Genomic DNA, 23,970 nt, shown 5'->3' with positions numbered 1-23,970 from the left:
TGAGTGCTCTACCGCTTGAGCCACAGCGCCACTTCTCAGTAGACATTCTCTATATGAGATTGTATCTTACTCCCTTTGCTGTCATGGGAAGAATGCTAGAAGAGGAATTTAGGGAGCCAGTACTAGCTTTGTCTTATGCTATCTAGCTGTATGGCCTTGCACAAGTGATTTTCCCCCTCTGAGCTTTTTTCTGAATCTTTAGATGAGGTCGTTAGATTATATAATTAATAAGTACTCTTCCAATTCTAACAGTTTTAAGAAGCAGTTCTTTAGTAACATCTACATATTCTCATGTTTCTTCCTATCAGGTATTTTTCAAACCCAGTAGACTGAATCTGGAAGGGAAAACAAATTACTTAGGCATGGCAAAGGATAATTATTTACCCAATTTACTATAATTAATGAAGTTTATTCCCCACTTTGAATGTCTTCCCTTTCCCTCTTCCCAATTTTATTGTTTGCCAGACTTCTGATCTTAATAGTATTTTACTAGCCCAACATACATCTCCTGTATTGACTAGTAGGGCTTTGATTTTCCTAAGATTTTATTTATTAGTTTCTATTACCATTACCAAGAGGGTTTTTAAAATAGTATCTCCAAAACTGCCACAACAGAAAATTAAATTTGACAGAACGAAGATAGGAAAGTCCTTTATTGAAATATGTACATGATTTCTACATCTCCCCTATTCTTGTGGATATGATTGAAAGATTTCATGGAAGAGATGACTTTTCCAAATAAATTTGGCACTGAGACTTGATAGGATGAGGAGAAGAAAAGCAACGTTGATCAGAAGGTCATTTCAGGGAGTCCTGACAATAGAAAGAACATATCTGGGATGTAGTTGCAGGAAACATTAGAGACATGGATAGTAGGATAACTTGGAAAGCCAAAGCATGAAACCATGACTGTTTGGCTGTTTTATATTATTTTCATATTTTATATTATTATTTAGACATTTTTACCTGTTTTCTTTGTGATCATTTCTCTCTTTCCCTCCTTCTCTCCCTCCCTTCCTCCTTTCCAAATTCCTTCCTTTCCTAGCATCAGTATAAGCAGGAATAATTATCCTATATTTTTTGTTTTGCTATCAGTAATCTTAATTCCAGCTCTAGAGATTTTAGAATTCTGACAGAAAGAACCCTGTACCTATTGTTACCCTGCATGGTTCAAATTCTATTCATGCTGCTGCTTGATTCTGTAAGGAATTCACTTCTCAGAGCTTTAAGCTAATAGCCATGGACACACTATTGATTATTAATCATTTTTATGCCAGTCCTGGGGCATGAACTTGGGGCCTGGGCACTGTCTCGAGCTTCTTTTGTTCAAGGCTAGCGCTTTACCACTTGAGCCACAGTGCCACTTCAGGCTTTTTCTGTTTACGTGGTACTGAGGAAACAAACCCACAACTTCATGCATGTAGGCAAGTACTCTACCACTAAGCCACATTCCCAGCCCCTAATCATTAATTCATAATTTGGTAGAATGAAATAAACCTATATTTTCCATTGTGGCAATTATTCTGTGATTTCTAAATTTCATCATCTGTGGCCACTAAAGCTGGTAATGTTGTATCTTTAAGGAGAGACAGATTTCCTAACATGGCAATTTGTTTGCCGTGTTTTACTATTGTTATACTTTTTTATAATTGAGAAAAACTCCATTGTGTATTGTAATGGATGGTTGTAAGCTAGAGATAAGATTATGTGTCTGTTAATACTATTACTATCACTGAAAATCAGATACACTGATAATGACAGAGTAGTGCACAATGTATCTTTATTTGTTTTTGTTTTCTGTTTTGCAGATTGCACTCCATCACATTGCCACTGTGGAGAAGTTACCTAGTACTAGCATGGGCTGTCCTCTGGTACTTCACTGTAAGAACTTCCGGGTAGCACACTTTGTTTTAGATTCTGACCCTGTGTGCCAGGAGGTTTATATTTCACTACTCAAGCTTTCTCAACCAGGTAGTTATGACAGCATTTTAAAAGAATTTTTGTTGTTATTATAAAAGTAATACACAGAGGAGTTACAGTTACATAAATCAGATGACTACATTTCTTTTTGGACAATGTCAGCCCTTCCCTTGCTCTCTCCCAGTTTTCCCTCCCATCCCCACCCACAAGACATCATTTTTATCATTTTATCTATCTTTTTCCCCAAAAAAGTTGTAATTGAAAGATTAGATTATAGGCTATAGAGTTAGAGTTTAAATCCAGGCTTTGCCACTTACCAGCTCCATGGGTTTGGGGCAAGTTACATAGCTTTTGAATTCAGCTTACTTGCTTGAAAAAGTAGAGTAAGTAAGAGTTGTTTTTTGTTTTTGTTTTTGTTTTGTTTTGTTTTGGTCATGACCCTTGAACTCTGGGTCTGGGCACTGTCCCTGAGCTCTTCAGTTCAAGGCGAGTGCTCTACCACTTGAGCCACTGCACCACTTCTGGTGGCTCATTGGAGATCAGAGTCTGATGGACTTTCCTATCCACGCTGACTTTGAACCACAAGATCTCAGCCTCCTGAGTAGCTAGGATTACAGGCGTGAGCCACTGGCGTCTGGCTAAGAGTTTTTGAGACTAACACATTCATGCAATTTACTATGTACTTAGTATATAGTAGATGTTTGAGATAACTTCCTTTTCGTGTTTCCCGTGGTCTGTGGGCTTTATATTTAGTCCACTGTTCCTATCCTTGCCTTCAGTTTCAGCTAGAAGACTTTATCAGAGTTTATCAGTTTATGAGTCATTAATGATATATTTATTCCTATTTCTTCCAGCCTCACTGTCTCATTCTAGCTTTTAGTCCTAGACAATTGACTACCTCTTGCTTTTAGTCTTTGGGATTTCCATGCTCTTAAGTTTTCCCTCTTATTTTCTCCTCCTCTTTCCTCAGAATACTTCCTCAGTACTTGCTGATATTTTATTTTATTTTTATTTATTTATTTATTGTCAGTTGTGGGGCCTGAACTCTGGGCCTGGGTGCTGTCCCTCAGCTCATCAGCTCAAGGTGAGCAATCTACCATTTGAGCCACAGCACCACTTCCGACTTTTTCTGTTTATGTGGTGCTGAGGAATTGAACCCAGGGCCTCATGCATGCAAGGCAGGCACTCTACCACTGATCCACCTTCCCAGCCCCTTGCTGATATTTTATTGACAGAGTTACCTGACTCTGCACTTTATAAGGCTCTGATCAACTTCTGTTCATTGCCACATAAATTAGTCAAATAAGCATCAAATTAATGTTGCATCTTTTGAAGGGAGGAAGAAAGTCTGACAGGGAGAAGACAAATGGTTATCAGCCAGAAGCTAGTGTTGGCCTGACAAATAGAATGCAGTTGTTAATGTTGTGCAATATGTCACAATAACCAGAGCAATTGGGACATAGAAGCCAAGTTTAAAATTTTTGGTAAGGTTTAGTTTCCTAACATGAAAGCTTCAGATCAAGTCAATTATTCATCATTATTCTAAAAGAGAGCTTGGGAAAGTTTTTTAATTGGTATAATATAAAAAATTAAAATATTTTAAAAGAAGAACCCCAAGCATTATTCCAGTTCTTATTCTTTATGTAAAAGCAGGCATGTACACAAAGCACTAACCTGTGGTGGGACTGTTTAACAAGCATTCCTTTTGGGATAAGGAAACCTTTGTTTGCATTGTTTGGTAGTCTTTAAGTTCTACTTATCATTACTTTGTTTCTATGTATGTTCTCCAGTGTCACCTGAAGATCTTTATGCTTTTTCTTATAATCCCAAAACCTCAAAAGGGGCAAGGGAAAATGGATGGAAACTGATTGACCCAGTATCAGACTTTGAGCGAATGGGAATACCCAACAGGTACTGGACCATAACAGATGCCAACAAAAACTATGAGGTAATTTGGGGATGGCTTTTATTCTTTAGATACATTTAATTAAAATGACAGCATATCAGCAAATATGATCTGGAAAAAAAGAAAAATCCCTCATAATTGTTTTTCATTGGACATTCAGCCATTCAGCAAGCATTTCTTTGGGTTCCTAATGTGCTCTCATGGTTTGAAGCATAGAATGCTGTGGGAGCCTAGATGGCATCTGTGAAAATAAGCCTGGTAAGCTAGAGACAGTCTGATATTTTGAGGTATTGCCTTGTGAAGACATATAGATATATATTTGTCAGACCTGGGGCTTAAAATCAGGGCCTAGGCGCTGTCCCTGAGCTTCTTTAACTCAAGGCTACCACTCTACCACTTGAGCCACACCTCTACTTCTGGCCTTTTCTGTTTATGTGGTACTGAGGAATCAAACCCAGGGCTTCATACATGCTAGGCAAGCACTCTACTACTAAGCCACATTCCCAGCCATGAAGATATTTTTAACATCCTAGTGCAACATAAAACTTCTTTTGTTGTTGTTGTTATTATTATTATTATACAATTTTACATTCCATAAGTCAGGTTTTGAGTATAATGCTTTTTAGTCAGTGTCACTATTTCCTTCATTCTTCTCCATTTTCCTCCTCCTCTCAGTACCCTCAAGTTATGTGGTTCAATTTTTACATAATATACATTGGCTCTTGTGACTATATTTGCTCACCTTCCTCACTCCATTCCTTTTCCCCACCCCAAATATTTCCACTTCCTGATTCATCTTGAAAAACACTTGTATTTCTCCCCTAAGGATACCATCCTTTAGTCAGTTTGTGTGTCAGTGAATTGAGCTTGTATATGTTATCATGCATGTTTGAATTTTAGATCTAGCTGTTTGTCTGTTTTTGCTGTTTGTCTCTCTAAGCCTGGCTTGTTTCTCTTGGGAAGGAATTTTATCCTCATTTATGCAGAGGGAGATAGGAGTTAAGAAAATGAAGCCAAGTCATGAAGGGTTTTATGGCCAAATTAAGAAATGTGAATCTTATCCTGAATTCAAAAGAGCATTTTGGTCTAGATCTGAAGAAAGAACCATGGGCTGAATATGGAAATGCAGGATTATGATGAGGGTTTCCAAGATCATCGCTTAGGACCTGTGATTCATTAAGCATTCTCATAGGATTCGGCATATAGTCAGACCAGTGACTATGATTTATTGCAGTGAAAGGATACAAAGAAAAAAAACAATTGTTCCGAGTATCAAATTAGGTCAACATTTGTGAACTGTCTGCCAGGGAAGCTCATAGAGACTCAGTACCTAGGGTTTTTGTTTACTGCTGTTCATGTGGGCACTCTACCTTATATAACAGCAGAATTCCACATGCCCAGAGGGAAAACAAATGTCCAACATAAACCACATTCTTTGATCAGTTATGGTGCAGTGGGGTCTACCTCCTGAAATCTGTGTTCCCAGGCATCTACCAAGGAAAGACCAGCTTTAAAAGTAGGCTTTTCTGCCGGGCGCCAGTGGCTCACGCCTGTAATCCTAGTTACTTAGGAGGCTGAGATCTGAGAATCGCGGTTCAAAGCCAGCCCAGGCAGGAAAGACCATGAGACTCCTATCTCCAGTAAACCACTAGAAAACCGGAAGTGGCGCTGTAGCTCAAGTGGTAGAGCGCTCGCCTTGAGCTGAAGAGCTGAGGGACAGCGCCCAGGCCCAGAGTTCAAGCCCCATGACTGACCAAAAAAAAAAAGGTAGGCTTTTCACTGGGTGCTGGTGACTCATGCCTAAAATCCTAACAGCTTAGGAGGCTCAGGTCTAAGGATTGAGATTAGAAGAGAGCCTAGGCAGAAAAGTCAGTGTGACTTATCTCCAGTTAACCATCAAAAAGCCAGAATTAGAGCTGTGGCTCAAGTGGTATAGTACTACCTTGAGCACAGTGCAGACCCTGAGTTCAAGTCCCAGAACCAGCACAAAAAAAGTAAGTAGGCTTTTCTAAAGATAGCAGTCAGGCCTATCTTGATAACTTTCTAGTTACTGTTATTTAAATTACATCCCTGAATTGTTACATTAAAAAATTATTTGCAACTTATCATACATAGTAAGTCGTTAATTGCAGTGCCTTTCTGGCAACACAGGTTTTGAATGGTCACTATGTATGAGGATTGATAAGCTGCCATTTAGAAAGACCATCTATGAGATGGCTTGTTAGGGTTATACTTGACAGTAATGAATAGAGATGGAGTGAGTTCTGTGCTCAGATATGTGTCTTAAGTCTTCTTGAATGAGGTCTGAATTATCTGTGTTAACCCTTTGAATATGTATGCATTTCTGAGCACAAAGGGCAGCTGCATCTCTGTGTGATTTGTTTCTGAGCACAAAGGGCAGCTGCATCTCTGTGTGATTTGTTTCTCCAGAGTCTGAAGTTCAGGTAAAAAGATTGTTGATGATTGTAGAACTTCTTTTTCAACTGATTTTTTCATTCTGGTGTCTTTGACTTTCATAATGAATTATAAAGAATATTCTTCATCTGAAGTATCTTGAAATACTTTTTGGTGGTGCCACGGTTTGAACTTAGGGCCTTGTGTGTTTGCTGGTCTGGTGTTCTATCACTTGAACCATGCATTCAGGCCTGATTTTTGTTTGTTATTTTGAAGATAGAGTCTAGAGAATTTTCCTGCTTAGCCTGGCCTCAAACTGTGATCCTCCAGATCTCAGCCTTCTGAGTAGCTAGGGTTACAGATGTGAGCCCCCAACACCTGGCTTAAATTCTTTCTGATATGTTGTCAAATGTTTGGGGTTATTCTTACGGGAATGATTACAGTTAACTTATGTCAAGTCTGTGATAAATTTGAGAAAATGTATCAGTCTTTTTTATAGACTATCACACCTAAAATGTCAACAATTTCACCTTCACGCTCAAGGCCTCTCAGGTATGTGTACTAGGAAACCATTGTGTAATTCATGAAAGAGTAAACCATATTTCCTCTTCCTTTTCCACCTTTATGCTTTACATTTTAGCCTATTCATTTAACTTATTCATTTACTTTACCTGCTATTTGTTCTAGTAGGCAAATGCAAACATTTCAGCATTGGCTTGTATGTCTTTCTGCATATATACATGTATATGTTATTCTAAAGGTACAGTTTTTCTTGTATGTATCAATGCCTTCCTTTTGGGGAAATAAGATACTTTGAAATGATTTTATTTTATTTTATTCTACTATTTCATTTCCTTATTTTTTTATTTTGGGAAACCTTTGTACTAATGATATTTTCTTTTTGCACTGGTTCTGGGGCTTGAACTCAGGGCTTGGGCAACTGTCCCTGAACTTTTTTTTTGGGGGGGTCCGGTAGTGGGGCCTGAACTCTGGGCCTGGGCACTGTCCCTCAGCTCTTCAGCTCAAGGCTAGCACTCTACCACTTGAGCCACAGTGCCACTTCCGGCTTTTTTCTTTTTGCTTATGTGGTGCTGAGGAATCGAACCCAGGGCCTCGAGCATGCAAGGCAAGCACTCTACCACTGAGCCACCTTCCCAGCCCCTGAACTTTTTTTTTTAAGGCTCATGCTCTACTATTGAGCCATAGCTACATTTCTGGCTTTTTACTGGTTAATTTGAGATAAGAGTCTCATGGACTTTCCTGCCCAAGCTAGTTTTGAACCATGATCCTCAGATCTCAGCCTCATGAGTACCTGGGATTACAGGCATGAGCCACCAGTGCCCAATACCAACAATATTTTTGTTCCTATTTCTGAGGAATGGATGACACTGGATGATAAATACCAGCCAACTAGTTGATGTTTCAGCAATTGCTAATCCTAGTCTGTTGGTAGCAAGTAATAAACTGTAAAATAAGATTTTCTTTTCTTTTAGATATGTAGTACCTACCCTCCTGATTTAGTGGTTCCTACATCTATTTCTGTGGACACAGTGATTGCAAGTTCGAGGTTTCGAAGCAGAGAACGTGTTCCTGTGCTCTCCTACTTCTGCAAAGAAAACAATGTGAGTTAAGTAGACTTCTCTAATAATTCACCTTGACTTTAGAAGACCTGGTCTTAAGTCTTACCCTGACAACATAGCTGTGTGACCTAATCAAATCATGTAACTTCCCTGGGCTTAAGTACCTCAAAAAGAGCTTTTGAGGGGTTTACGTGAGAGGGAAATATATGCGTACTTTTATAAACTGTAAAATGTTATACATGTTAGGTAATATTTTAGTTTGTTCTTTTTTATCTAGGTTCCAATATGGTGGGAAGTTGCAGAATGAAAAGGAGTTGCATGAGAGTATACTTGGGGACTCTGACCTCACACTAGAATACAGATATCCCTGGTTCTTTCTTATTGATTGTGTGTGCATGTACGCGTGTGCACACATGCACACACCCACATGCATATACATATAATAAGGTAATAGGAAGGAAAGACCTATTTGACTTCCTTTAACTAAGAAGTGGTAATAATTTTCACTTCTTATGATCATACTGAGCTTTGCGGCTAGATAGTTTTCAAGTCCTCAAATTAAATATTCCAGTGCTAAAGAATATATAATGCAGCCGGGTGCTGGTGGCTTATACCTGTAATCCTAGCTACTCAGGAGGCTGAGATCTAAGGATCGCGGTTCAAAGCCAGCCCAGGCAGGAAAGTCCGTGAGACTCTTTATCTCCAATAAAACCACCAGAAAACCCAAAGTGGAGCTGTGGCTCAAAGTGGTAGAGTGCTAGCCTTGAGCAGAAAAGCTCAGGAACAGTGCTCAGACCCTGAGTTCAAACCCCACTACCAACTAGAAAAGAGAATATATAACGTAATTTGGTGTCTGTATCAAACTGAGTGCACAAACTCCTTTAAAATACATCAAAGTATAATGAAGCTCATTAACTATTCTTCATGTTGAAATGGCCTGAAGCATACCAGCTCTCTGAGTTGGCAGTGACTCCTGAAAGTAGTAAACACTGTACTCGAAATCTCTAGATCATTACTGTGTCTTGAATTCTGCCATTGAAAGCCTGTTTTATATGAATCTATTATGGAGACTGTAAAAAATGGGATAGTTTCGGAAAAACAATGAGACTATTATGTATCAAGAATAGATTATTAAACATGCAAGAAGGGGAAACAAAGGAGGAGGCTACAATGCTTTATAAGAAATGTACGCATTATCTTGTCCATGTAATTGTAACCCCTCTGTACAGTATTTTCACAATAAAAAAAATTCTGATAAAAGATGTGATTTCTTTGTGGTCTGCCTTGCCAGGGCTGGTTTAAGAACTGGCCCTGTACCCAAGGGAAGCAAGAGACAAGAGGCTGATCCCAATGTCAGTGGAATGGCCTGCTTTAGAGCCACATCTCTCTGCTTTGCAAACTGTTGTGAGTTGGCACATCCTTTTCCCTCTGCTCACCAAGGAAGATTTTGACCACCTGTGGACTTTATGGATCAATTGACACATTTTTTTCCTTGTAGGCTACCATTTGCCGCTGTAGCCAACCTCTCTGTGGATTTTATGCTCGCTGCATTGATGATGAACTCCTGCTAGATGCCATTAGCAGAGCAAATCCTGGAAGCCAATTTATGTATGTTGTAGACACTAGACCAAAGGTAGCTATCAGTAACTTCTTTAATATCACTACCTCTTGCAGTCCTCCTCTGTGCATGCTGAGACTTGTAGTGTTATTGGGAAAGTTAAGTTTGAGTATGTGGGTTCATTATCTCAGACATGTGAAATCACTTGAGCAAGCCACTTGGTATACCTTTTTAAATTTTGTATTTGTGTTTTTAAATATAATTTTATTGTGATTAAGGTATTGTACAGAGGGGTTACCCTCTCTCTTTATGGAGGGGTTACTAAGTCAGCTAATAAATAACATTTCTTTTTTTAGAGAATGTCACCCCTTTCTTTTCTTTCCTCTAGCTTTCCCCTTCCATCCCTACCCACATGTTACATAGTTTATTTTTCACATAATGTATTGAATTGTATGATTGCTTTTGTTCACCCTTCCTCCCTGTGCTCCCCCATTACCCTCCTATAAGAGGGGGAAAAAAAGCAAAACCAAGCACCGCCAATAACAATAATAACAAAAAAACTTCATGTTTCCATTTCTTGGAATTCATTTTGATAAATAATATTTTAAATGTTCATAGGAGAGCCAGGCATCAGTGGCTCATGCTATATAATCCTAGCTACTTAGGAGGCTGAGATGTGAGGATCACATTTCAAAGCCAGCCCAGGTAGAAAAGTCCCCATGAGATTCTTATCTCCAGTTAACCACTCAAAAAAACCAGAAGTGGAGCTATGGCTCAAAGTGGTAGGGTGCTAGTGTTGAGCCAAAGAGCTTAGGCACAGTGCTTAGGCACTGAGTTCAAGTCCCACAACCAACCAAAAAAAATGTTCAGAGGAGTTACACCTTTGTGTTCCTCCACTAAGGATATTCTTTAGTCTGTGTGTGAATGCCTAGAGTCCTGTACAGGTAATCATGTCCAGTTATATTTTAGAGCTAGCTTCCACATATGAGAGAAAACATACACCGTTTGTCTCTAAACTTGGCTTACCTCACTTAAAATGATTTGTTTAGGACCATCCATTTCCCTCAAATGGCATTAGCCTTATTATTTCTAATGGATGAGTAATATTCCATTGTATATAAGTACCACATTTTATTGATTCTCATCTATTGTAGGGCATCTGGGATGTTTCTATAACTTGGCTATAGTGAATAGTGCAGCAATGAACATGGATGTACAAGTGTCTTTACCATATCCTGACTTGTAGTATTCTGGGTAGATTTGGTACACCTTTTTTTTTTTTGGTTGTGGAGCCTGAACTCTGGGCCTGGGCACTGTCCTTCAGCTCTTCAGCTCAAGGCTAGCACTCTACCGCTTGAGCCTGAGCCCCATTTCTGGCTTTTTCTGCTTATATGGTGCTAAGGAATTGAACTCAGGGCCTCATGCATGCAAGGCAAGCACTCTACCACTGAGCCACCTTCCTAGCCCCTTGGTACACCTTTTGTAAGTCCCTTGCTGTCAAATTAGGCTGGGAGATGGTATATTGAGCAGCCTGTCTTTGCCACATCAATGTGATCCTGAGTTAAAGGCTCATTGACATCTCATATTTTTCACTAAATATTTCTTAAGCAAGATTTTCAGTAGTTGCCTGTTGTAGTCTCTAAATTTACTATAAAACAAGAACCTCAATTTAGACCCTGGAAATTTAATACAACTATGTATCCTTCTGTGAATAATACTGTGTGTGTGTGTGTGTGTGTGTGTGTGTGTGTGTGTGTGTGTTTGTATATGTGTGTGTTTGTGTGTTTGTCCTGGGGCTTCAACTTAGAACCTGGACACTATTGGTGAGCTTTTATGCTCATGGCTATACTCTACCACTTGAGCCATAGCTCCATTTTTGGCTTTTTGGTGTTTAATTGGAGATAAGGGTCTTACGGACTTTTCTGCCTGGGCTGGCTTTGAACCATGATCTCAGATCTCAGCCTCCTAAACAGCTAGGAATATAGGTATGAGATACTGGCACCTGGCTGTATATAAGGTTTTAAACCATAGTTGGTTAACTCTGTTGTCTTGAGAAACAAAATTCAATAATCTGACTGCTACATGATTAACCAAAAAAAAAAAAAAGCCCCAAAACAAAACTGGTGATAGTAATGCGTTAATAGCCAGCACTATTAGCTGTGAAAATTTTTCCTAATTCAGGGAAATATAACTTGTATCTTGATCCCAGAGAATAAGAAAAGACCAGGGACATAAATTTTCCCTGGAATTCAGCAGTGGACAAGTGGACATGAACTTAAATCCTTTGACATTCCTAAGAACCTGATGCTTTTTGGAATTGGTTTATCTGTGATTTCTACAATGTGTGTTCTCAGACTTTGTCCCTTTCAAATCCTAATGTCATTGAAGATGAAGCCCTTAGATCAACCTACATATGAGCTTAAACTTTGCATTAATGGCTTGACCTTTATGTTTTTTTGGTTTGTTTGCTTTCGTTTTGTCTGTCATGGAGCTTGAACTCTAGGCCTGGGCACTGTCCCTCAGCTCTTCAGCTTAAGACAAGCGTTTTACCACTTGAACCACAGTGCCACTTTCAGTTTTCTGGTTGTTTATTGGAGATAAGAGTCTCACAGACTTTCCTGCCCAGGCTGGCTTTGAACTGTGATCCTCAGATCTCAGCCTCCTGAATAGCTAGTATTACAAGGTATGAGCCACCGGCACCCGGTGACCTTTAATACTTTGTCTAGTGCTATAAAAGATATAGAAGAATTGACTGTGACTTGTAAAGTTAGAAAGGACAGATTTTCTTTTATTAAATGTCATTTTTATAAAACCAAAAAGAAAAAAAAATATCATTTTTACAAAAGGCATCAGAAATAACTTGATGTGTTAACTGTGATTGCTCAATCATTGATATATAACCTAAGCCTATGCCAGGTGGTTGTGCTTCAGAATTGGGCAATTAGGTATGTGTGAAACTGGCTTGTAGCCTTAGATAGCTGTCTTGCTCCTTTTTTTTCTTTTTCTTTTTCTTTTTCTTATCTGTCATGGGGCTTGAACTCGACCTGGGCACTGTCCCTCAGCTCTTCAGCTCAAGACTAGTGCTCTACCACATGAGCCACAGGGCCACTTCTGCTTTTCTGAGTGGTTTATTCGAGTTAACAGTCTCACAGCCTTTCCTGCCTGGGCTGGCTTTGAACCAACATCCTCAGATCTTAGCCTTCTGAGTAGCTAGGATTACAGGCGTGAGCCACCAGCACCTTGCTCCTTTTTTTTTTTTTTTTTGGTTATTCATAGGGCTTGAACACAGGTTCTGAGCACTGTCCCTGAGTTCTTTTTTTTTTTTTTGGTCCAGTTGTGGGCCTGAACTCCGGGCCTGGGCACTGTCCCTCAGCTCTTCAGCTCAAGGCTAGCGCTCTACCACTTGAGTCACAGTGCCACTTCCAGCTTTTTTTTTCTGCTTATGTGGTGCTGAGGAATCGAACCCAGGGCCTCATGCATGCAAGGCAAGCGCTCTACCACTGAGCCACCTTCCCAGCCCTGTCCCTGAGTTCTTTTACTCAAGGCTAGTGCTCTATCACTTCAAGCCACAGCTCCACTTCTGGTTTTTGAGTTGTTAGTTAGAGATAAGTCTCATGGGGACTTTTCTTCCCCAGCCAGCTCTGAATCATGATCCTCAGATCTCAGCCTCCTGAGTAGCTAGGATTACAGGATTGAGCCACTGGTGCCCAGCCTCTGCTCCTTTTTGTGGTCTCTCACCAAAGCTGCCCAGGACTTAGTGGGCCCAACAAAGAAAATTATTTCCATTTTTGCTCAGGCACTATTCTTCTGTTTCTCCAAAGCTTGCTAACTTGCTTCAGCCATAACTATGTCTGACATTCTGAGCTTGGATAGAGTTTAATTAAGATTGTATTTTCTTTTTTCAATAATTGGGATTGAATTCAAAACACTCTACCACTTGACTCATGCCTCCAGCCCTTTTTACTTTATTTTTCAGATAAGGTGGTCTTATGATTTTTTGCCCAGACCAGACTGTGATTCTTCATTCTCTGTCTCTCAACTGAGATTATAGGCATAAGTCATCATACCTAACAAGTCTGTATTATTAAGATTAAATTACCTTAAAATATCAAGAGAAACCTTACTACACTTATGAAAAACTAAAGATGTACTCCCTTTTGAAAAACTAGAGTGGGTTTGTTCATATCCAATGCTAGGAACACACTTTTAACAGATCCCATATTCCCCTCCCAGTTTCAACAAATAAAGATAATGAAGTTATATGCACATACAAATATAGTCTGTGTGTGAAATATGTATGTGTGGTGATACTGGGGATCACATACATATGTGTATGTATTATGATACTTGAGATATAACCAAGGGTTTTGACATACTAGGCAAGCTCTCTACCATTTGGCTACATCCCCAGTAAATTATGACAGAATTAAAAATGAACAAGAACCTCATTCTTCTGGATAGCTAGATCTATACTGTTAGTATAAACTATATTGTATTGACAGAATTTGTCCTTATGAATCAGACAAACCTAAGGTCAAACTGTCCCTTAAGCCATTATCCTTATTTTTTTTTTTCGATTGTGGGGCTTGAACTCTGGGCCTAGGTGCTGTCCCTGAGCTCTTCAGCTCAAGGCAAGCACTCTACCACTTGAGCCACAGTGCCACTTCAGGTTTTTTGGTGGCTAATTGGAGATAAGAGTTTCATAGGGACTTTCCTGCCCAGGCTGGCTTTGATCCACAATTCTCAGATCTCAGCTTCCTGAGTAGCTAGGATTATAGGCATGAGCCACCTGCTGCGATTATCCTTATCTTAGGTGACTTTATTTACTTGTCTGAATTTCTTTTTTTGGGGGGGGCGGGGTCCGATCGTGGGGCCTGAACTCTGGGCCTGGGCGCTGTCCCTCAGCTCTTCAGCTCAAGGCTAGCACTCTACCACTTGAGCCACAGTGCCACTTCCGGCTTTTTTCTTTTTGCTTATGTGGTGCTGAGGAATCAAACCCAGGGCCTCAGGCATACAAGGCAAGCACTCTACCACTGAGCCACCTTCCCAGCCCCTGAACTTATTTTCTTGTGAGGATAATATTAATACCTACTGTGAGGGGTCTAGAGTGAAAATTAAATGAGATAATTTATATAAACAATCTAGCCCAGTGTCTAGAACATTTCAGGAGCTCAGTAAATGTGGCATCTCTTCACCTAAATTTTAACGTACAGCTGTTCTTCAAATCTGCCAGACAAAATTTCAGAGTATGTACTGGCACAGTGTTGCTCTCTCTCTCTCTACATTAGCCTAACCCATACCTGGATAGAGACTGATGTAACTACTGTTTTTGTTTGGTGAAGCAACACTCTTAGCAAACTTCCTTATTACTATCTTGCTGTTGTTTATGATTTTACATGGGTTCCTTTGACATTGATTTTTAAAGGTCAATGTCATTGTCAATGTGATAAAAGATCAATATTACTGTCACATTTCTTTCTTTACCATTTTGGCATTTTTCTCTTTATATGTGTAATTTGATAATATGTACCTTAATGTTTTTATGTTTCTTTCCAATAACATGAAAGCTATACCCTGTTCACATACATCTTCTTTCTGCCTTCTGAAATGTATAATACTCAGGGATGAGGAAACTTGCCCAGACAAAATAAAATCACTCAGTAATAGGATCATCATCATAGAAGGTTATCTTTTCCATGATTTTATTAATGTTTCCTTTCTGGAAATCATATTTATTCCCTACCCTGCCCAGTATTCTTTATATGACATAGAGATTTGGTGGCCACCACAAACTGAACATAGTGTTAAAACAGCTTTTGGAGCCGGGCATTGGTTGCTAACACCTATAATCCTAGCTACTCAGGAGGATAAGGTGTAAGAATCAAATTCAAAGCCAGTCCAGGAAGCAAAGTCCCTGAGACTCTTTATCTCCAATTATCTCCAATTTGGTAGAGCACCAGTCTTGAGCAAAAAACTAAAGGACAGTGCCCAGGCCCTGAGTTCGTTATTGGCCCCCAAACAAACAAAAAAAACTTATGGTGTCTCTATTTTATTTTTATTAGCAAGAAAAGGTTATTTATGTATAGAAGTCATTTTAGATATTTTAATTTTTAGACATCTGTGTAGAGTTCCCAGTTGTGAAACTTTTTAACTTTTGCATGTTTCTTAGTATTCTTGTTCACTGAAACCAGGCACTGGTAGCTCACACATCTAATCCTAGCTACTCAGGAGGCTGAGATTGAAGATAACAATTTGAAGACAGCCCAGACAGAAAAGACTGCAAAACTCTTGTCTTCCATTAACCAGTACAAAATCTGGATTGGAGGTTGTATCTCAAGCAATAGCATGCAAATCAGGAGCCAAAAAAGCTGAGCAAGAGGGCTGGGAATGTGGCTTAGTGGTAGAGTGCTTGCCTAGCATGCTTGAAGCTCTGGGTTTGATTCCTCAGCACCATATAAACAGAAAAGGACAAAATTAGTGCTGTGGCTCAAGTGGTAGAGCCACTTGAGCACAGAGAGGCTCAGGGATAGAACCCAGACCCTGAGTTCAAGCCCCACAACTGCCCCTCCCCCCCAAAAGATGAGCAAGAGCATGAGGCCGAGTTCAAGCCCCAGTATCAACCTCAGAAAAAAAGTTGCTCCACTGAGAAAACACTTGTGATAGGCAGCTTAAATTATTATTCCAGTTGAGATTAGATGTCTTCATAAATGCCATATACTTCATCTCTGAAGCTGGACATTAATAATAAAAATATCAGTCTCCTTTTTCCTTTTATCAGTCTTTTTACTTGAGGTACCTAATGTAATAACCAATGAAATCCTTTCATTCAAGAATGAACCCTGTATGCTTCAACTTCTTTTTAAATGAATAGAATTTTAAACTGTTTAGAATGAAGCCCTGAGGTTGATTAACCCCGTTCTTTCATCATCTGGCCTATTTGCCCTGATTATGATCTCCACTATTACAGCTCAATGCCATGGCCAACCGAGCAGCTGGGAAGGGATATGAAAATGAACTTAACTATACCAACATTCGCTTCAGGTTCTTGGGCATTGAGAACATCCATGTGATGCGGACCAGCCTACAGAAACTCTTGGAAGGTACAGGGGTTTCATCTTGGCTAAGTCAGAGACCATAATATTGCATTAAGCACAAATCATGCCTGATTTGGGGTGGAACAAAAAAGCCAGCAGGTGAGCAGATTCAATCAATAATCAGGTGTTTAACTGTAGTATGAACCTAGCTTACATACTACAGAATTATAGCAGTATTGGTCTGGCAGAGAGACCAAGACATTTTATTTCCATAACTTGGTAAAGTACATACGAGTCTAGTTCTTGGGGAAACAATTTCTCTTTATAGAATTATAGTCAAATATTCAGAGTGGGTAGACCAGTATAAGTGTTAATTGGGGATTGAATTCATCATCCTTAAGGTAAGAAATCACCTTGTATAATCAGCTATAAGAAGTCAGTCTGTCACTGTGCTGGGATCAGAATGGGAACAAGATGTATGGAACCTATAGGACTCTTGGATTTAGAACATTATTCTCAAACCACTTCCCAAGATTCACTTTCCTGCCAACTCAGGAAAAGATAGTGAAAACTTACCTTCTTTATTAATAAGCTCTTTCTGTCTTTTCTTCATTTTTATACAGGCATAATCTACAAAGTACTCTCCCCTAGATATACCTTGTCAGATTTTGCCTCTTCAATCTGAATCCCTTTTTAGGATATTGAGTGTGCCTTTTCTTGAGTCTCTTCTCACTTTCTTTTGGCCTTAAAATATTCTATAAGAGGAGACTTTGTTTTACTAAATTTTTTGAGGCAAAATGTTGCCCTCTGCTGGATGACTGAAAGTACATGAAAATTGACATTTCTTTTCAAACCAAACAGAGCCATAGGGCATAATAAGCAGAGCTATAGGAGTAGAGACAGATGTTAGGGGCCTGCAGAATTAGAATGTGTGGGTGGGATGAGTGTGGGATCAAATATGTTTTCTAATCGAGGAGTTATGAGCATTTTTCTGTAGGTGTTGACTTAGTTTTCAAAGCATAGGCCCACAATGCAAAGTGTGCCTTTGTCCTATGTTTGACCCATCGTATGGTTTCTACCTAATCATTTAATGTTTCTCTACCTCCACTTCCTCATTTACAAAGTGAGGATCATTTTCTTCCCTTTCTTGAAAAATGAACTGAGGTGCTTGTCAATTTCAATCTCTGCTTCCTTTTCTGCTTTAGTTTGTGAATTGAAAAACCCAACAATGAGTGAATTTCTTGTTGGCCTGGAGAGCTCAGGGTGGTTGAGACACATTAAAAGTATTATGGAAGCTGGAATTTTCATTACAAAGGTAATAATCAGGACTTTTAAGAATTTGCACTAACTTTAATTATGGGATCTCTTAGTAATAATGTATCACAGTGGAAAGAATATTAAAGAGAAACAGGTTTTTCCCTATTCACTTCTGCAACTAATTACTGTGTGCCCTTAGACAAGTCAGCTTTTCTGTCTGTAAAATAAAGTGGCTAGGCTAGAATCTACTATAACTTCTGAGGAACCCACAGAACTCTTTGTGAATATGATTATTCCTCTCCCCCTTGGAAAATGCATATGTGATTATAGATAAAGAAAATGGACCTCAATTTCAGGGGCACCATAAACCCTGGACCTCAGTTTTAAAACCCTTAGGTGGTCTGTAATGGTTATTCTAGATCAATTACTCCGACTTTTTTGTGTTAATTCTAAGGTATCAAATGAAAGTAAAAGTGGATGTAAAATAAATATCCTCTGTATCCTTTATTTGAATTGTTTTTGCCAATAGGACTTGAATTCAGAGTGTTGTCCTTTACTTTTTTGCTCAAAGCAAGTGATCTACCTCTTGAACCACACCTTCACTTCCAGCATTTTGGTGCTTAATTGGAGATGAGTCTTACTGATTTTTCTTCTTGGGCTGGCTTTGAACCCTGATTCTCAAATCTCAGCTTTCTGATTAGTTAGGATTATGGATACGAGCCACCAACAACCCAGCTTATTATGTGATTGTTTTTAAAAAAGGAAAGTTAGAATATACATTTTCTCATTTTGAAGCTTTGTTTTTATGTATTCCTACATGAAAACTTTCACTCATCCTTATTTGACAGAAGTAAAGAATGACTTTTTAGCCCCTATGCTATTTTCTTACTTAATAGCAATAACTTCTGGCTTAAAAGGTTTGAAAGGAGTATGTGTAATTTATTGTTTTAAATATCCAACTTTATTTCCTTATGCTTTATGCTTTTCCTAGGCCTATTGCCTATACTTTTAATTGCAATGTGATATTGCTATGTGACTTTGTTGGTTGTTTTAGGCCTTTTTTTCATAACTCGTGCATACTGTTCTTTTTATTATATTCTGTACCCATATATCATACCTCCTCTCTGAAGCTAAATTTATTAGACCAAAGACAATGAGCATGGAGAAGAGGGCAGTTTCATAGTGCAAGCTCATATGAGTGTACCAAAACTGAAACCCCATTCCATCACCACATATCTAGTATCCCAAGCTGAAATACCCTCAGTCAGCCTTAAAATTTCCCTCTTCTCCTCCAACTGGCAATTTCCAAGCCCTATCAGTTCTCCTTCAAAAATGTTCCTTAAATCTATCCTTTCTTCCTAGTTTCTGCTGCTCCTTACCTAAGGTCATTATGGTCCTTTCCCTAAGTACTCTAATAACCCCCTATCTTCTTGTGTCCCCAGGTGAATGCTCCTCAGTTAATTGACTTGCTTGAAAAGTCATTTTTCTTTCTTTTTTTGCAGGAGGCAGAAGTACTGGGTTTAAACTCAGAGCCTCACACTTGCTAGGATGATGCTCTGCTACTTGAGTTATGCCTCCAGCCCTGTTTTTTGCTGGTTATTTTGGAGATGGAGTCTTGTGAACTTTTCTGCCTGGGTTGCCTTTGAATGGTGATAGTTCTTCAGATCTTAGCCTATTGAGGAGCTAGGATTTCATCCATAAGCCACTAATACTTGGCTTCATTAATGTGTTGTGCCATTACTTTAAGCTAAACATCTTTCAGTGGTTCCCTTTTTTCTTGCCCATAAAACTCGGCACCTTTGGATATTCATTCTTTCATAGTCTTAACCTAACAGCTAGAGAGGACCTCTTGCTACTCTCTAACACAATGCTTCTTTTACTCTTTTTAAAAAGTTTTATTTTTTCTCATTATAAAAGCAACATGCATATTCTAAGAAACATTTCAGAAAAATAAAACATAAAATTTAAACAAAGCACACATTATGCTTCATCTTCATGCTTGATCAGAACTGTCCATGTTTGAACTTTCTGTGATGATACAAATGTTCTGTATCTGTACTAATAGCTACTATCCATGTGTGACAGTTTTGGGCACCTGAAATGTGGCTAGTAAGACTGAAGTTTAAATAGCTATAGGTGGCTAATGACTTCATATTCGGTAGTACAGCTCTAGAGTTTTTCAACTCTTATACTTTATTGTACAAGTACTTTGTAAAAATTGTGTACTATGGAAACTCTTCTGCAACTGACTTATTTATACTTTATGTATAATTAATAGTTTTCACATCACTTGAGTCAGTAGTACCTTATTTTTTTCAGTGCCTATATAATATTCCATTGTGTGAATTCACCATAGTCTCTGTTGGTAGAAAATGCAATTTGTCTCAGTTTTTTTAAACTAATAAGAATTGCTCTGTGTGTGTGTGCATGTGCGTGTGCGTGCATGCGTGTGTGTGTGTGCGTGTGCGTGTGTGTGTGTGTGTGTGTGTGTGTGTGTGTAATGGTCAGACACTGGTGGCTGTAATCCTGGCTATAATCCTACCTACTCAAGAGGCTGAGCTCTGAGGGTTGTGGTTTAAAGCCAGCTTGAGCAGACAAATCCAAGAGATTCGCTCCAGTTAAAAGCAAAAAGCCAAATGAGAGCACTCAGACGCCGAGTACAAGCACAAGCAAAAAAAGTACATGTATATCTGTAGGTATTCCTAAAAATGGACTTTCCAAGTCAAAGAGTGCAGGTATTTCAAATTTTAATGATGAGGCCAAATTGCCTTATAAACAGTAATAGTTTTGATGGCCCCCTAACCATCCTTATTTTTCCACATTCCTGGCAATGGATATCATCAGTCTTTTAAATCTTTGTCATTGTTACTAGTGATAATTTTATATACCTTGTTTTTAATTTATGCTTCTTTTTCTTAATAAAAATGAGCATCTCTTTCTATTCACTTTTCACTTTCCATCCATTTGGATTTCTGAAAAGTACAGTTGCTGTCAGGCTATTGCTGAACTGAGGAATTCAAAATGTTGAAAACTCATTTCCCAGATTTCTTTAACTCCTTTCTTATCTGCAACCTAACTACCCTCTAGGATGACCATTTTTCTTTCTTTTTTTACTTTCCTGCCTAGGCTGGGTTTTTTGTACATTTTTTTATTGTAAAAATACTTTACAGAGGGGTTACAGCTACATGAGTAAGGTAATGAGTACATTTCCTATCGGTGTTGTTACCTCCTCCTTTGTTTTTTCCCTACCATCCCTTCCCTCCCCACCTCCCAACTTCTCCCTCCCCACCCTCAGAAGTTGTAAAGTTCATTTTTAACTTAGTGTTTTGTACATCTCATTGTTACAATGGGGGATGACCATTTTTCTTGCATTGCTACTACTAAGAACATCAGGACCTAGTGCAGGTTCAGTATTCTTGCTCTGGCCTAAACTTTTTCCTCTTTTCAGGTCTGTGCACCCTTCCTGGTTGCTCTCCCTCCTCCATTACTTTGAGGTTGGCTTTACCTCCTTCTTCTCCATGCTGATTCTTCCCTTTAGCCCACAAGCTTGGAAGGACCATGTCTAGCTTGTTGAGTGAGAAGTGCTTGAAGCTTGGAGGTTTTATATTCCAGCCCTTACATCCTTACTCCAGAGAGCAGAGTTGTGTAATCCCCAGGAAATCTCTACACTTTCAACTAATCTTGTAGTAACTTGTACCTTCCATCTTGAGCTTTACCCTTCCACTCTACCTACCCTGCTAAACAGAGTTATTTTCTTTTATGAAATTAATATACATTAGCCAGGTGTCTGTGGTAGCAACATTAACCAGGTGTTGGTGGCTAATGCTTATAATTCTAGCTACTCAAGAAGCTGAGATCTGAGTATCAAGGTTCAGACCCAGCTGGTATAGGAAAGTCCTTGAGAAGCTCTTATCTTCAATTAACTTAAAAAAAAAAAACAAAAATGGTACTGTGGCTCAAAGTGTTTGAACACTAGCCTTGTGCACAAAAGTTCAAGGACAGTGCCCAGACCCTGAGTTGAAACACACACATACACACTAGCATACATAAGCCAGGTGATGTTGCTCACACTTGTGATCCTAGCTACTCAAGAGGTTGATTGATATTTGAGGATCAAGGTTCAAAGCCAGCCTAGACATGAAAGTCTATGAAACTCTTATGTCCATTTAACCATGAAAAAGCCTTAAGTGGCACTGTGGCTCAAGTAGTAAAGTGCTAGCTGTACACAAAAGAGCCAAATGATAGAAACCAAGCCCTAAGTTCAAGTCCCAGTACTAGCAAACATACACACACACACACACACACACACACACACACACACAGACAAATTAGCGTACATTAGTTGTGCAAGATGGTTTCATTGTGATGTTTTCATACACGCCTACAATATAGTCTTATGGAATGCCTACAATATAGTCTTATGAAATGCCTCCTCTAATATTCTTCCTTACCCTGTTCCCTTCATTGTTCTGTTGTCATACATGCAAACCAAACTACCCACCCTCTTCATCCTCATTGACCCTTTTAGTTTAGCCTTCCCTCTTTCCTCTGATACCCATACCCCTATCCCAGAGCCATTTATTGCTCCTGTATCCTGATTAATGAGCATTTCTGTACAGAAATAAATCTACATTCACATTAATTGGTTCTGTAACAAGCTTATGGTCTCCAATCATAGCTGAAGTCTTGGGATCACTTAGCAGTTATTTGGCATGCCCCTGGTTGGGTTTCAGTCGTGTGCCACCAAGTAGGTATTCCTAATCTGTACTGCGCTTTCAAGCTGGCTACCTACTGTTGGTAGCATATATTCATTCTTGTCTCCTGTGTCATGGAAAATCAAGGTGATATCTTATCTGCCCACTGTTTCTGTTTGTTTTGTTTTGTCAGTCGTGGGGCCAGAACTCTGGGCCTGGGCACTGTCCCTCAGCTCTTCAGCTCAACCCTAGTGCTCTACCACTTGAGCCACAGCACTTCTGGCTTTTTCTGCTTATATGGTGCTGAGGAATCGAACCCAGGGCTTCATGCATACCAGGTGGTTTTAAACTCAAGGCCTCATGCTTGCTAGAAATTAACTATTTGAGCCACACTTCTAGTCCTCACCACTCTATTTTTTTCTTTACTTGTCTGTTTTTGGCCCAAGATTGGGACTCGAACTCAGTACCTGATGCTTTCTCTCATTGGCTAGCCCTCTACCAATTGAGACAGGCCTCTAACCCCCAACCTATTTTTAATAGCTTCTTCCTGCAGAACTATGCTTAAATTTTTTCTTATCTCAAAAGACAGAATTTTTCTTACTCTATTCTCTTTATTAGACAGCTTTCTTTGGCTATAACAAAATATCTGAGATACAGTTCTAATGGTTTTAGTCCATGGTTTGTTATCCCATTGCTTTTGGATTTGTGAGGCTGCACATGATGATAGTTGTGCATATCTGAGCAAGAAGCAGAGAGAGAAAAACACGCAGGAGTCAAGAGTTCTGATACGTCCTGCAACAGCAGTCCTGTGCTGACTTCCCTCTATTAGGCCTTCTCTCCTGACAGTGTCATGGGCTAGGGCCCAGGCCTTTGTGAGGATGCTTCAGATCTAAACTAGGCATCCTCTTTCTAAACTAAACTGAATAGAAATATGGCATTCTCTTTCCTCTCAAACCCTTTTCACACATACTTAATCTTTACCATTAACATTTCACCTTTCTTCACTTTTCACCCCTCTGTGGCCCCACTTTTACAACACTACTATTACTCTTTCTGGGGCCACTAAGAACCTCTCACTTGTTAGAGCTAAGTGTCACTTTTAAAAGCTTCATTTATTTAAATTATTTTTAAGTAGCTGTACAATGGGGTTTCAATTAAAAATGTTGATTTAGGGCTGAGAAGGTGGCTTAGTGGTACAATGCTTGCCTAGCATGCATAAAGCCCTAGGTTCGATTCCTCAGTACCACATAAACAGAAAAGCCAGAAGTGGCACTGTAGCTCATGTGGTAGAGTGCTAGCCTTGAGCGAAAAAGTTCAGCAACAGTGCCCAGGCCCTGAATTCAAGCCTCAGGACTGGCAAAAATAATGTCGATTTATAAGTACAATGCATCTTGAGCAGTGTCATCCCTTCCACTATTCTCTCCATCTCTTTCAGGCCCACCCATTCCCTCAAGTTACCTGGTTCCATTTTCATATATGTACATATTGCATATTATGATTACATTCTTTTCTTCTCTCTATTCATCTACCCCTTTCACTTTGCCCTCACCGTTCTAATGATACATGTTCCAGCATTCTGGTATTCATTTTGTTAAGCTATAAGTTAGTTGTTCAAAAAAGTTAGACC

At 39.2% G+C, this 23,970-nt stretch overlaps 1 protein-coding gene across 1 annotated transcript in view; it reads left to right on the top strand.

The window, feature by feature from the left end:
- The window catches only part of Mtmr8 (myotubularin related protein 8), a 91,095-nt gene that overhangs the window by 21,282 nt on the left and 45,843 nt on the right, over nucleotides 1-23,970 (top strand). Inside the window, exons 3-8 of the mRNA XM_042666932.1 lie at nucleotides 1,809-1,971; nucleotides 3,711-3,868; nucleotides 7,714-7,842; nucleotides 9,299-9,433; nucleotides 16,326-16,458; nucleotides 17,598-17,707. Coding sequence (XP_042522866.1) covers nucleotides 1,809-1,971; nucleotides 3,711-3,868; nucleotides 7,714-7,842; nucleotides 9,299-9,433; nucleotides 16,326-16,458; nucleotides 17,598-17,707 — 828 coding nt within the window. The remainder of the gene's footprint in view (nucleotides 1-1,808; nucleotides 1,972-3,710; nucleotides 3,869-7,713; nucleotides 7,843-9,298; nucleotides 9,434-16,325; nucleotides 16,459-17,597; nucleotides 17,708-23,970) is intronic.

This window comes from Dipodomys spectabilis, unplaced genomic scaffold (genome assembly GCF_019054845.1).
Source record: "Dipodomys spectabilis isolate Male_0828 unplaced genomic scaffold, ASM1905484v1 ptg000370l, whole genome shotgun sequence".
In the NCBI taxonomy this organism is placed as follows: Eukaryota; Metazoa; Chordata; class Mammalia; order Rodentia; family Heteromyidae; genus Dipodomys; species Dipodomys spectabilis.
This window is presented reverse-complemented; position numbering and strand designations above follow the sequence as displayed.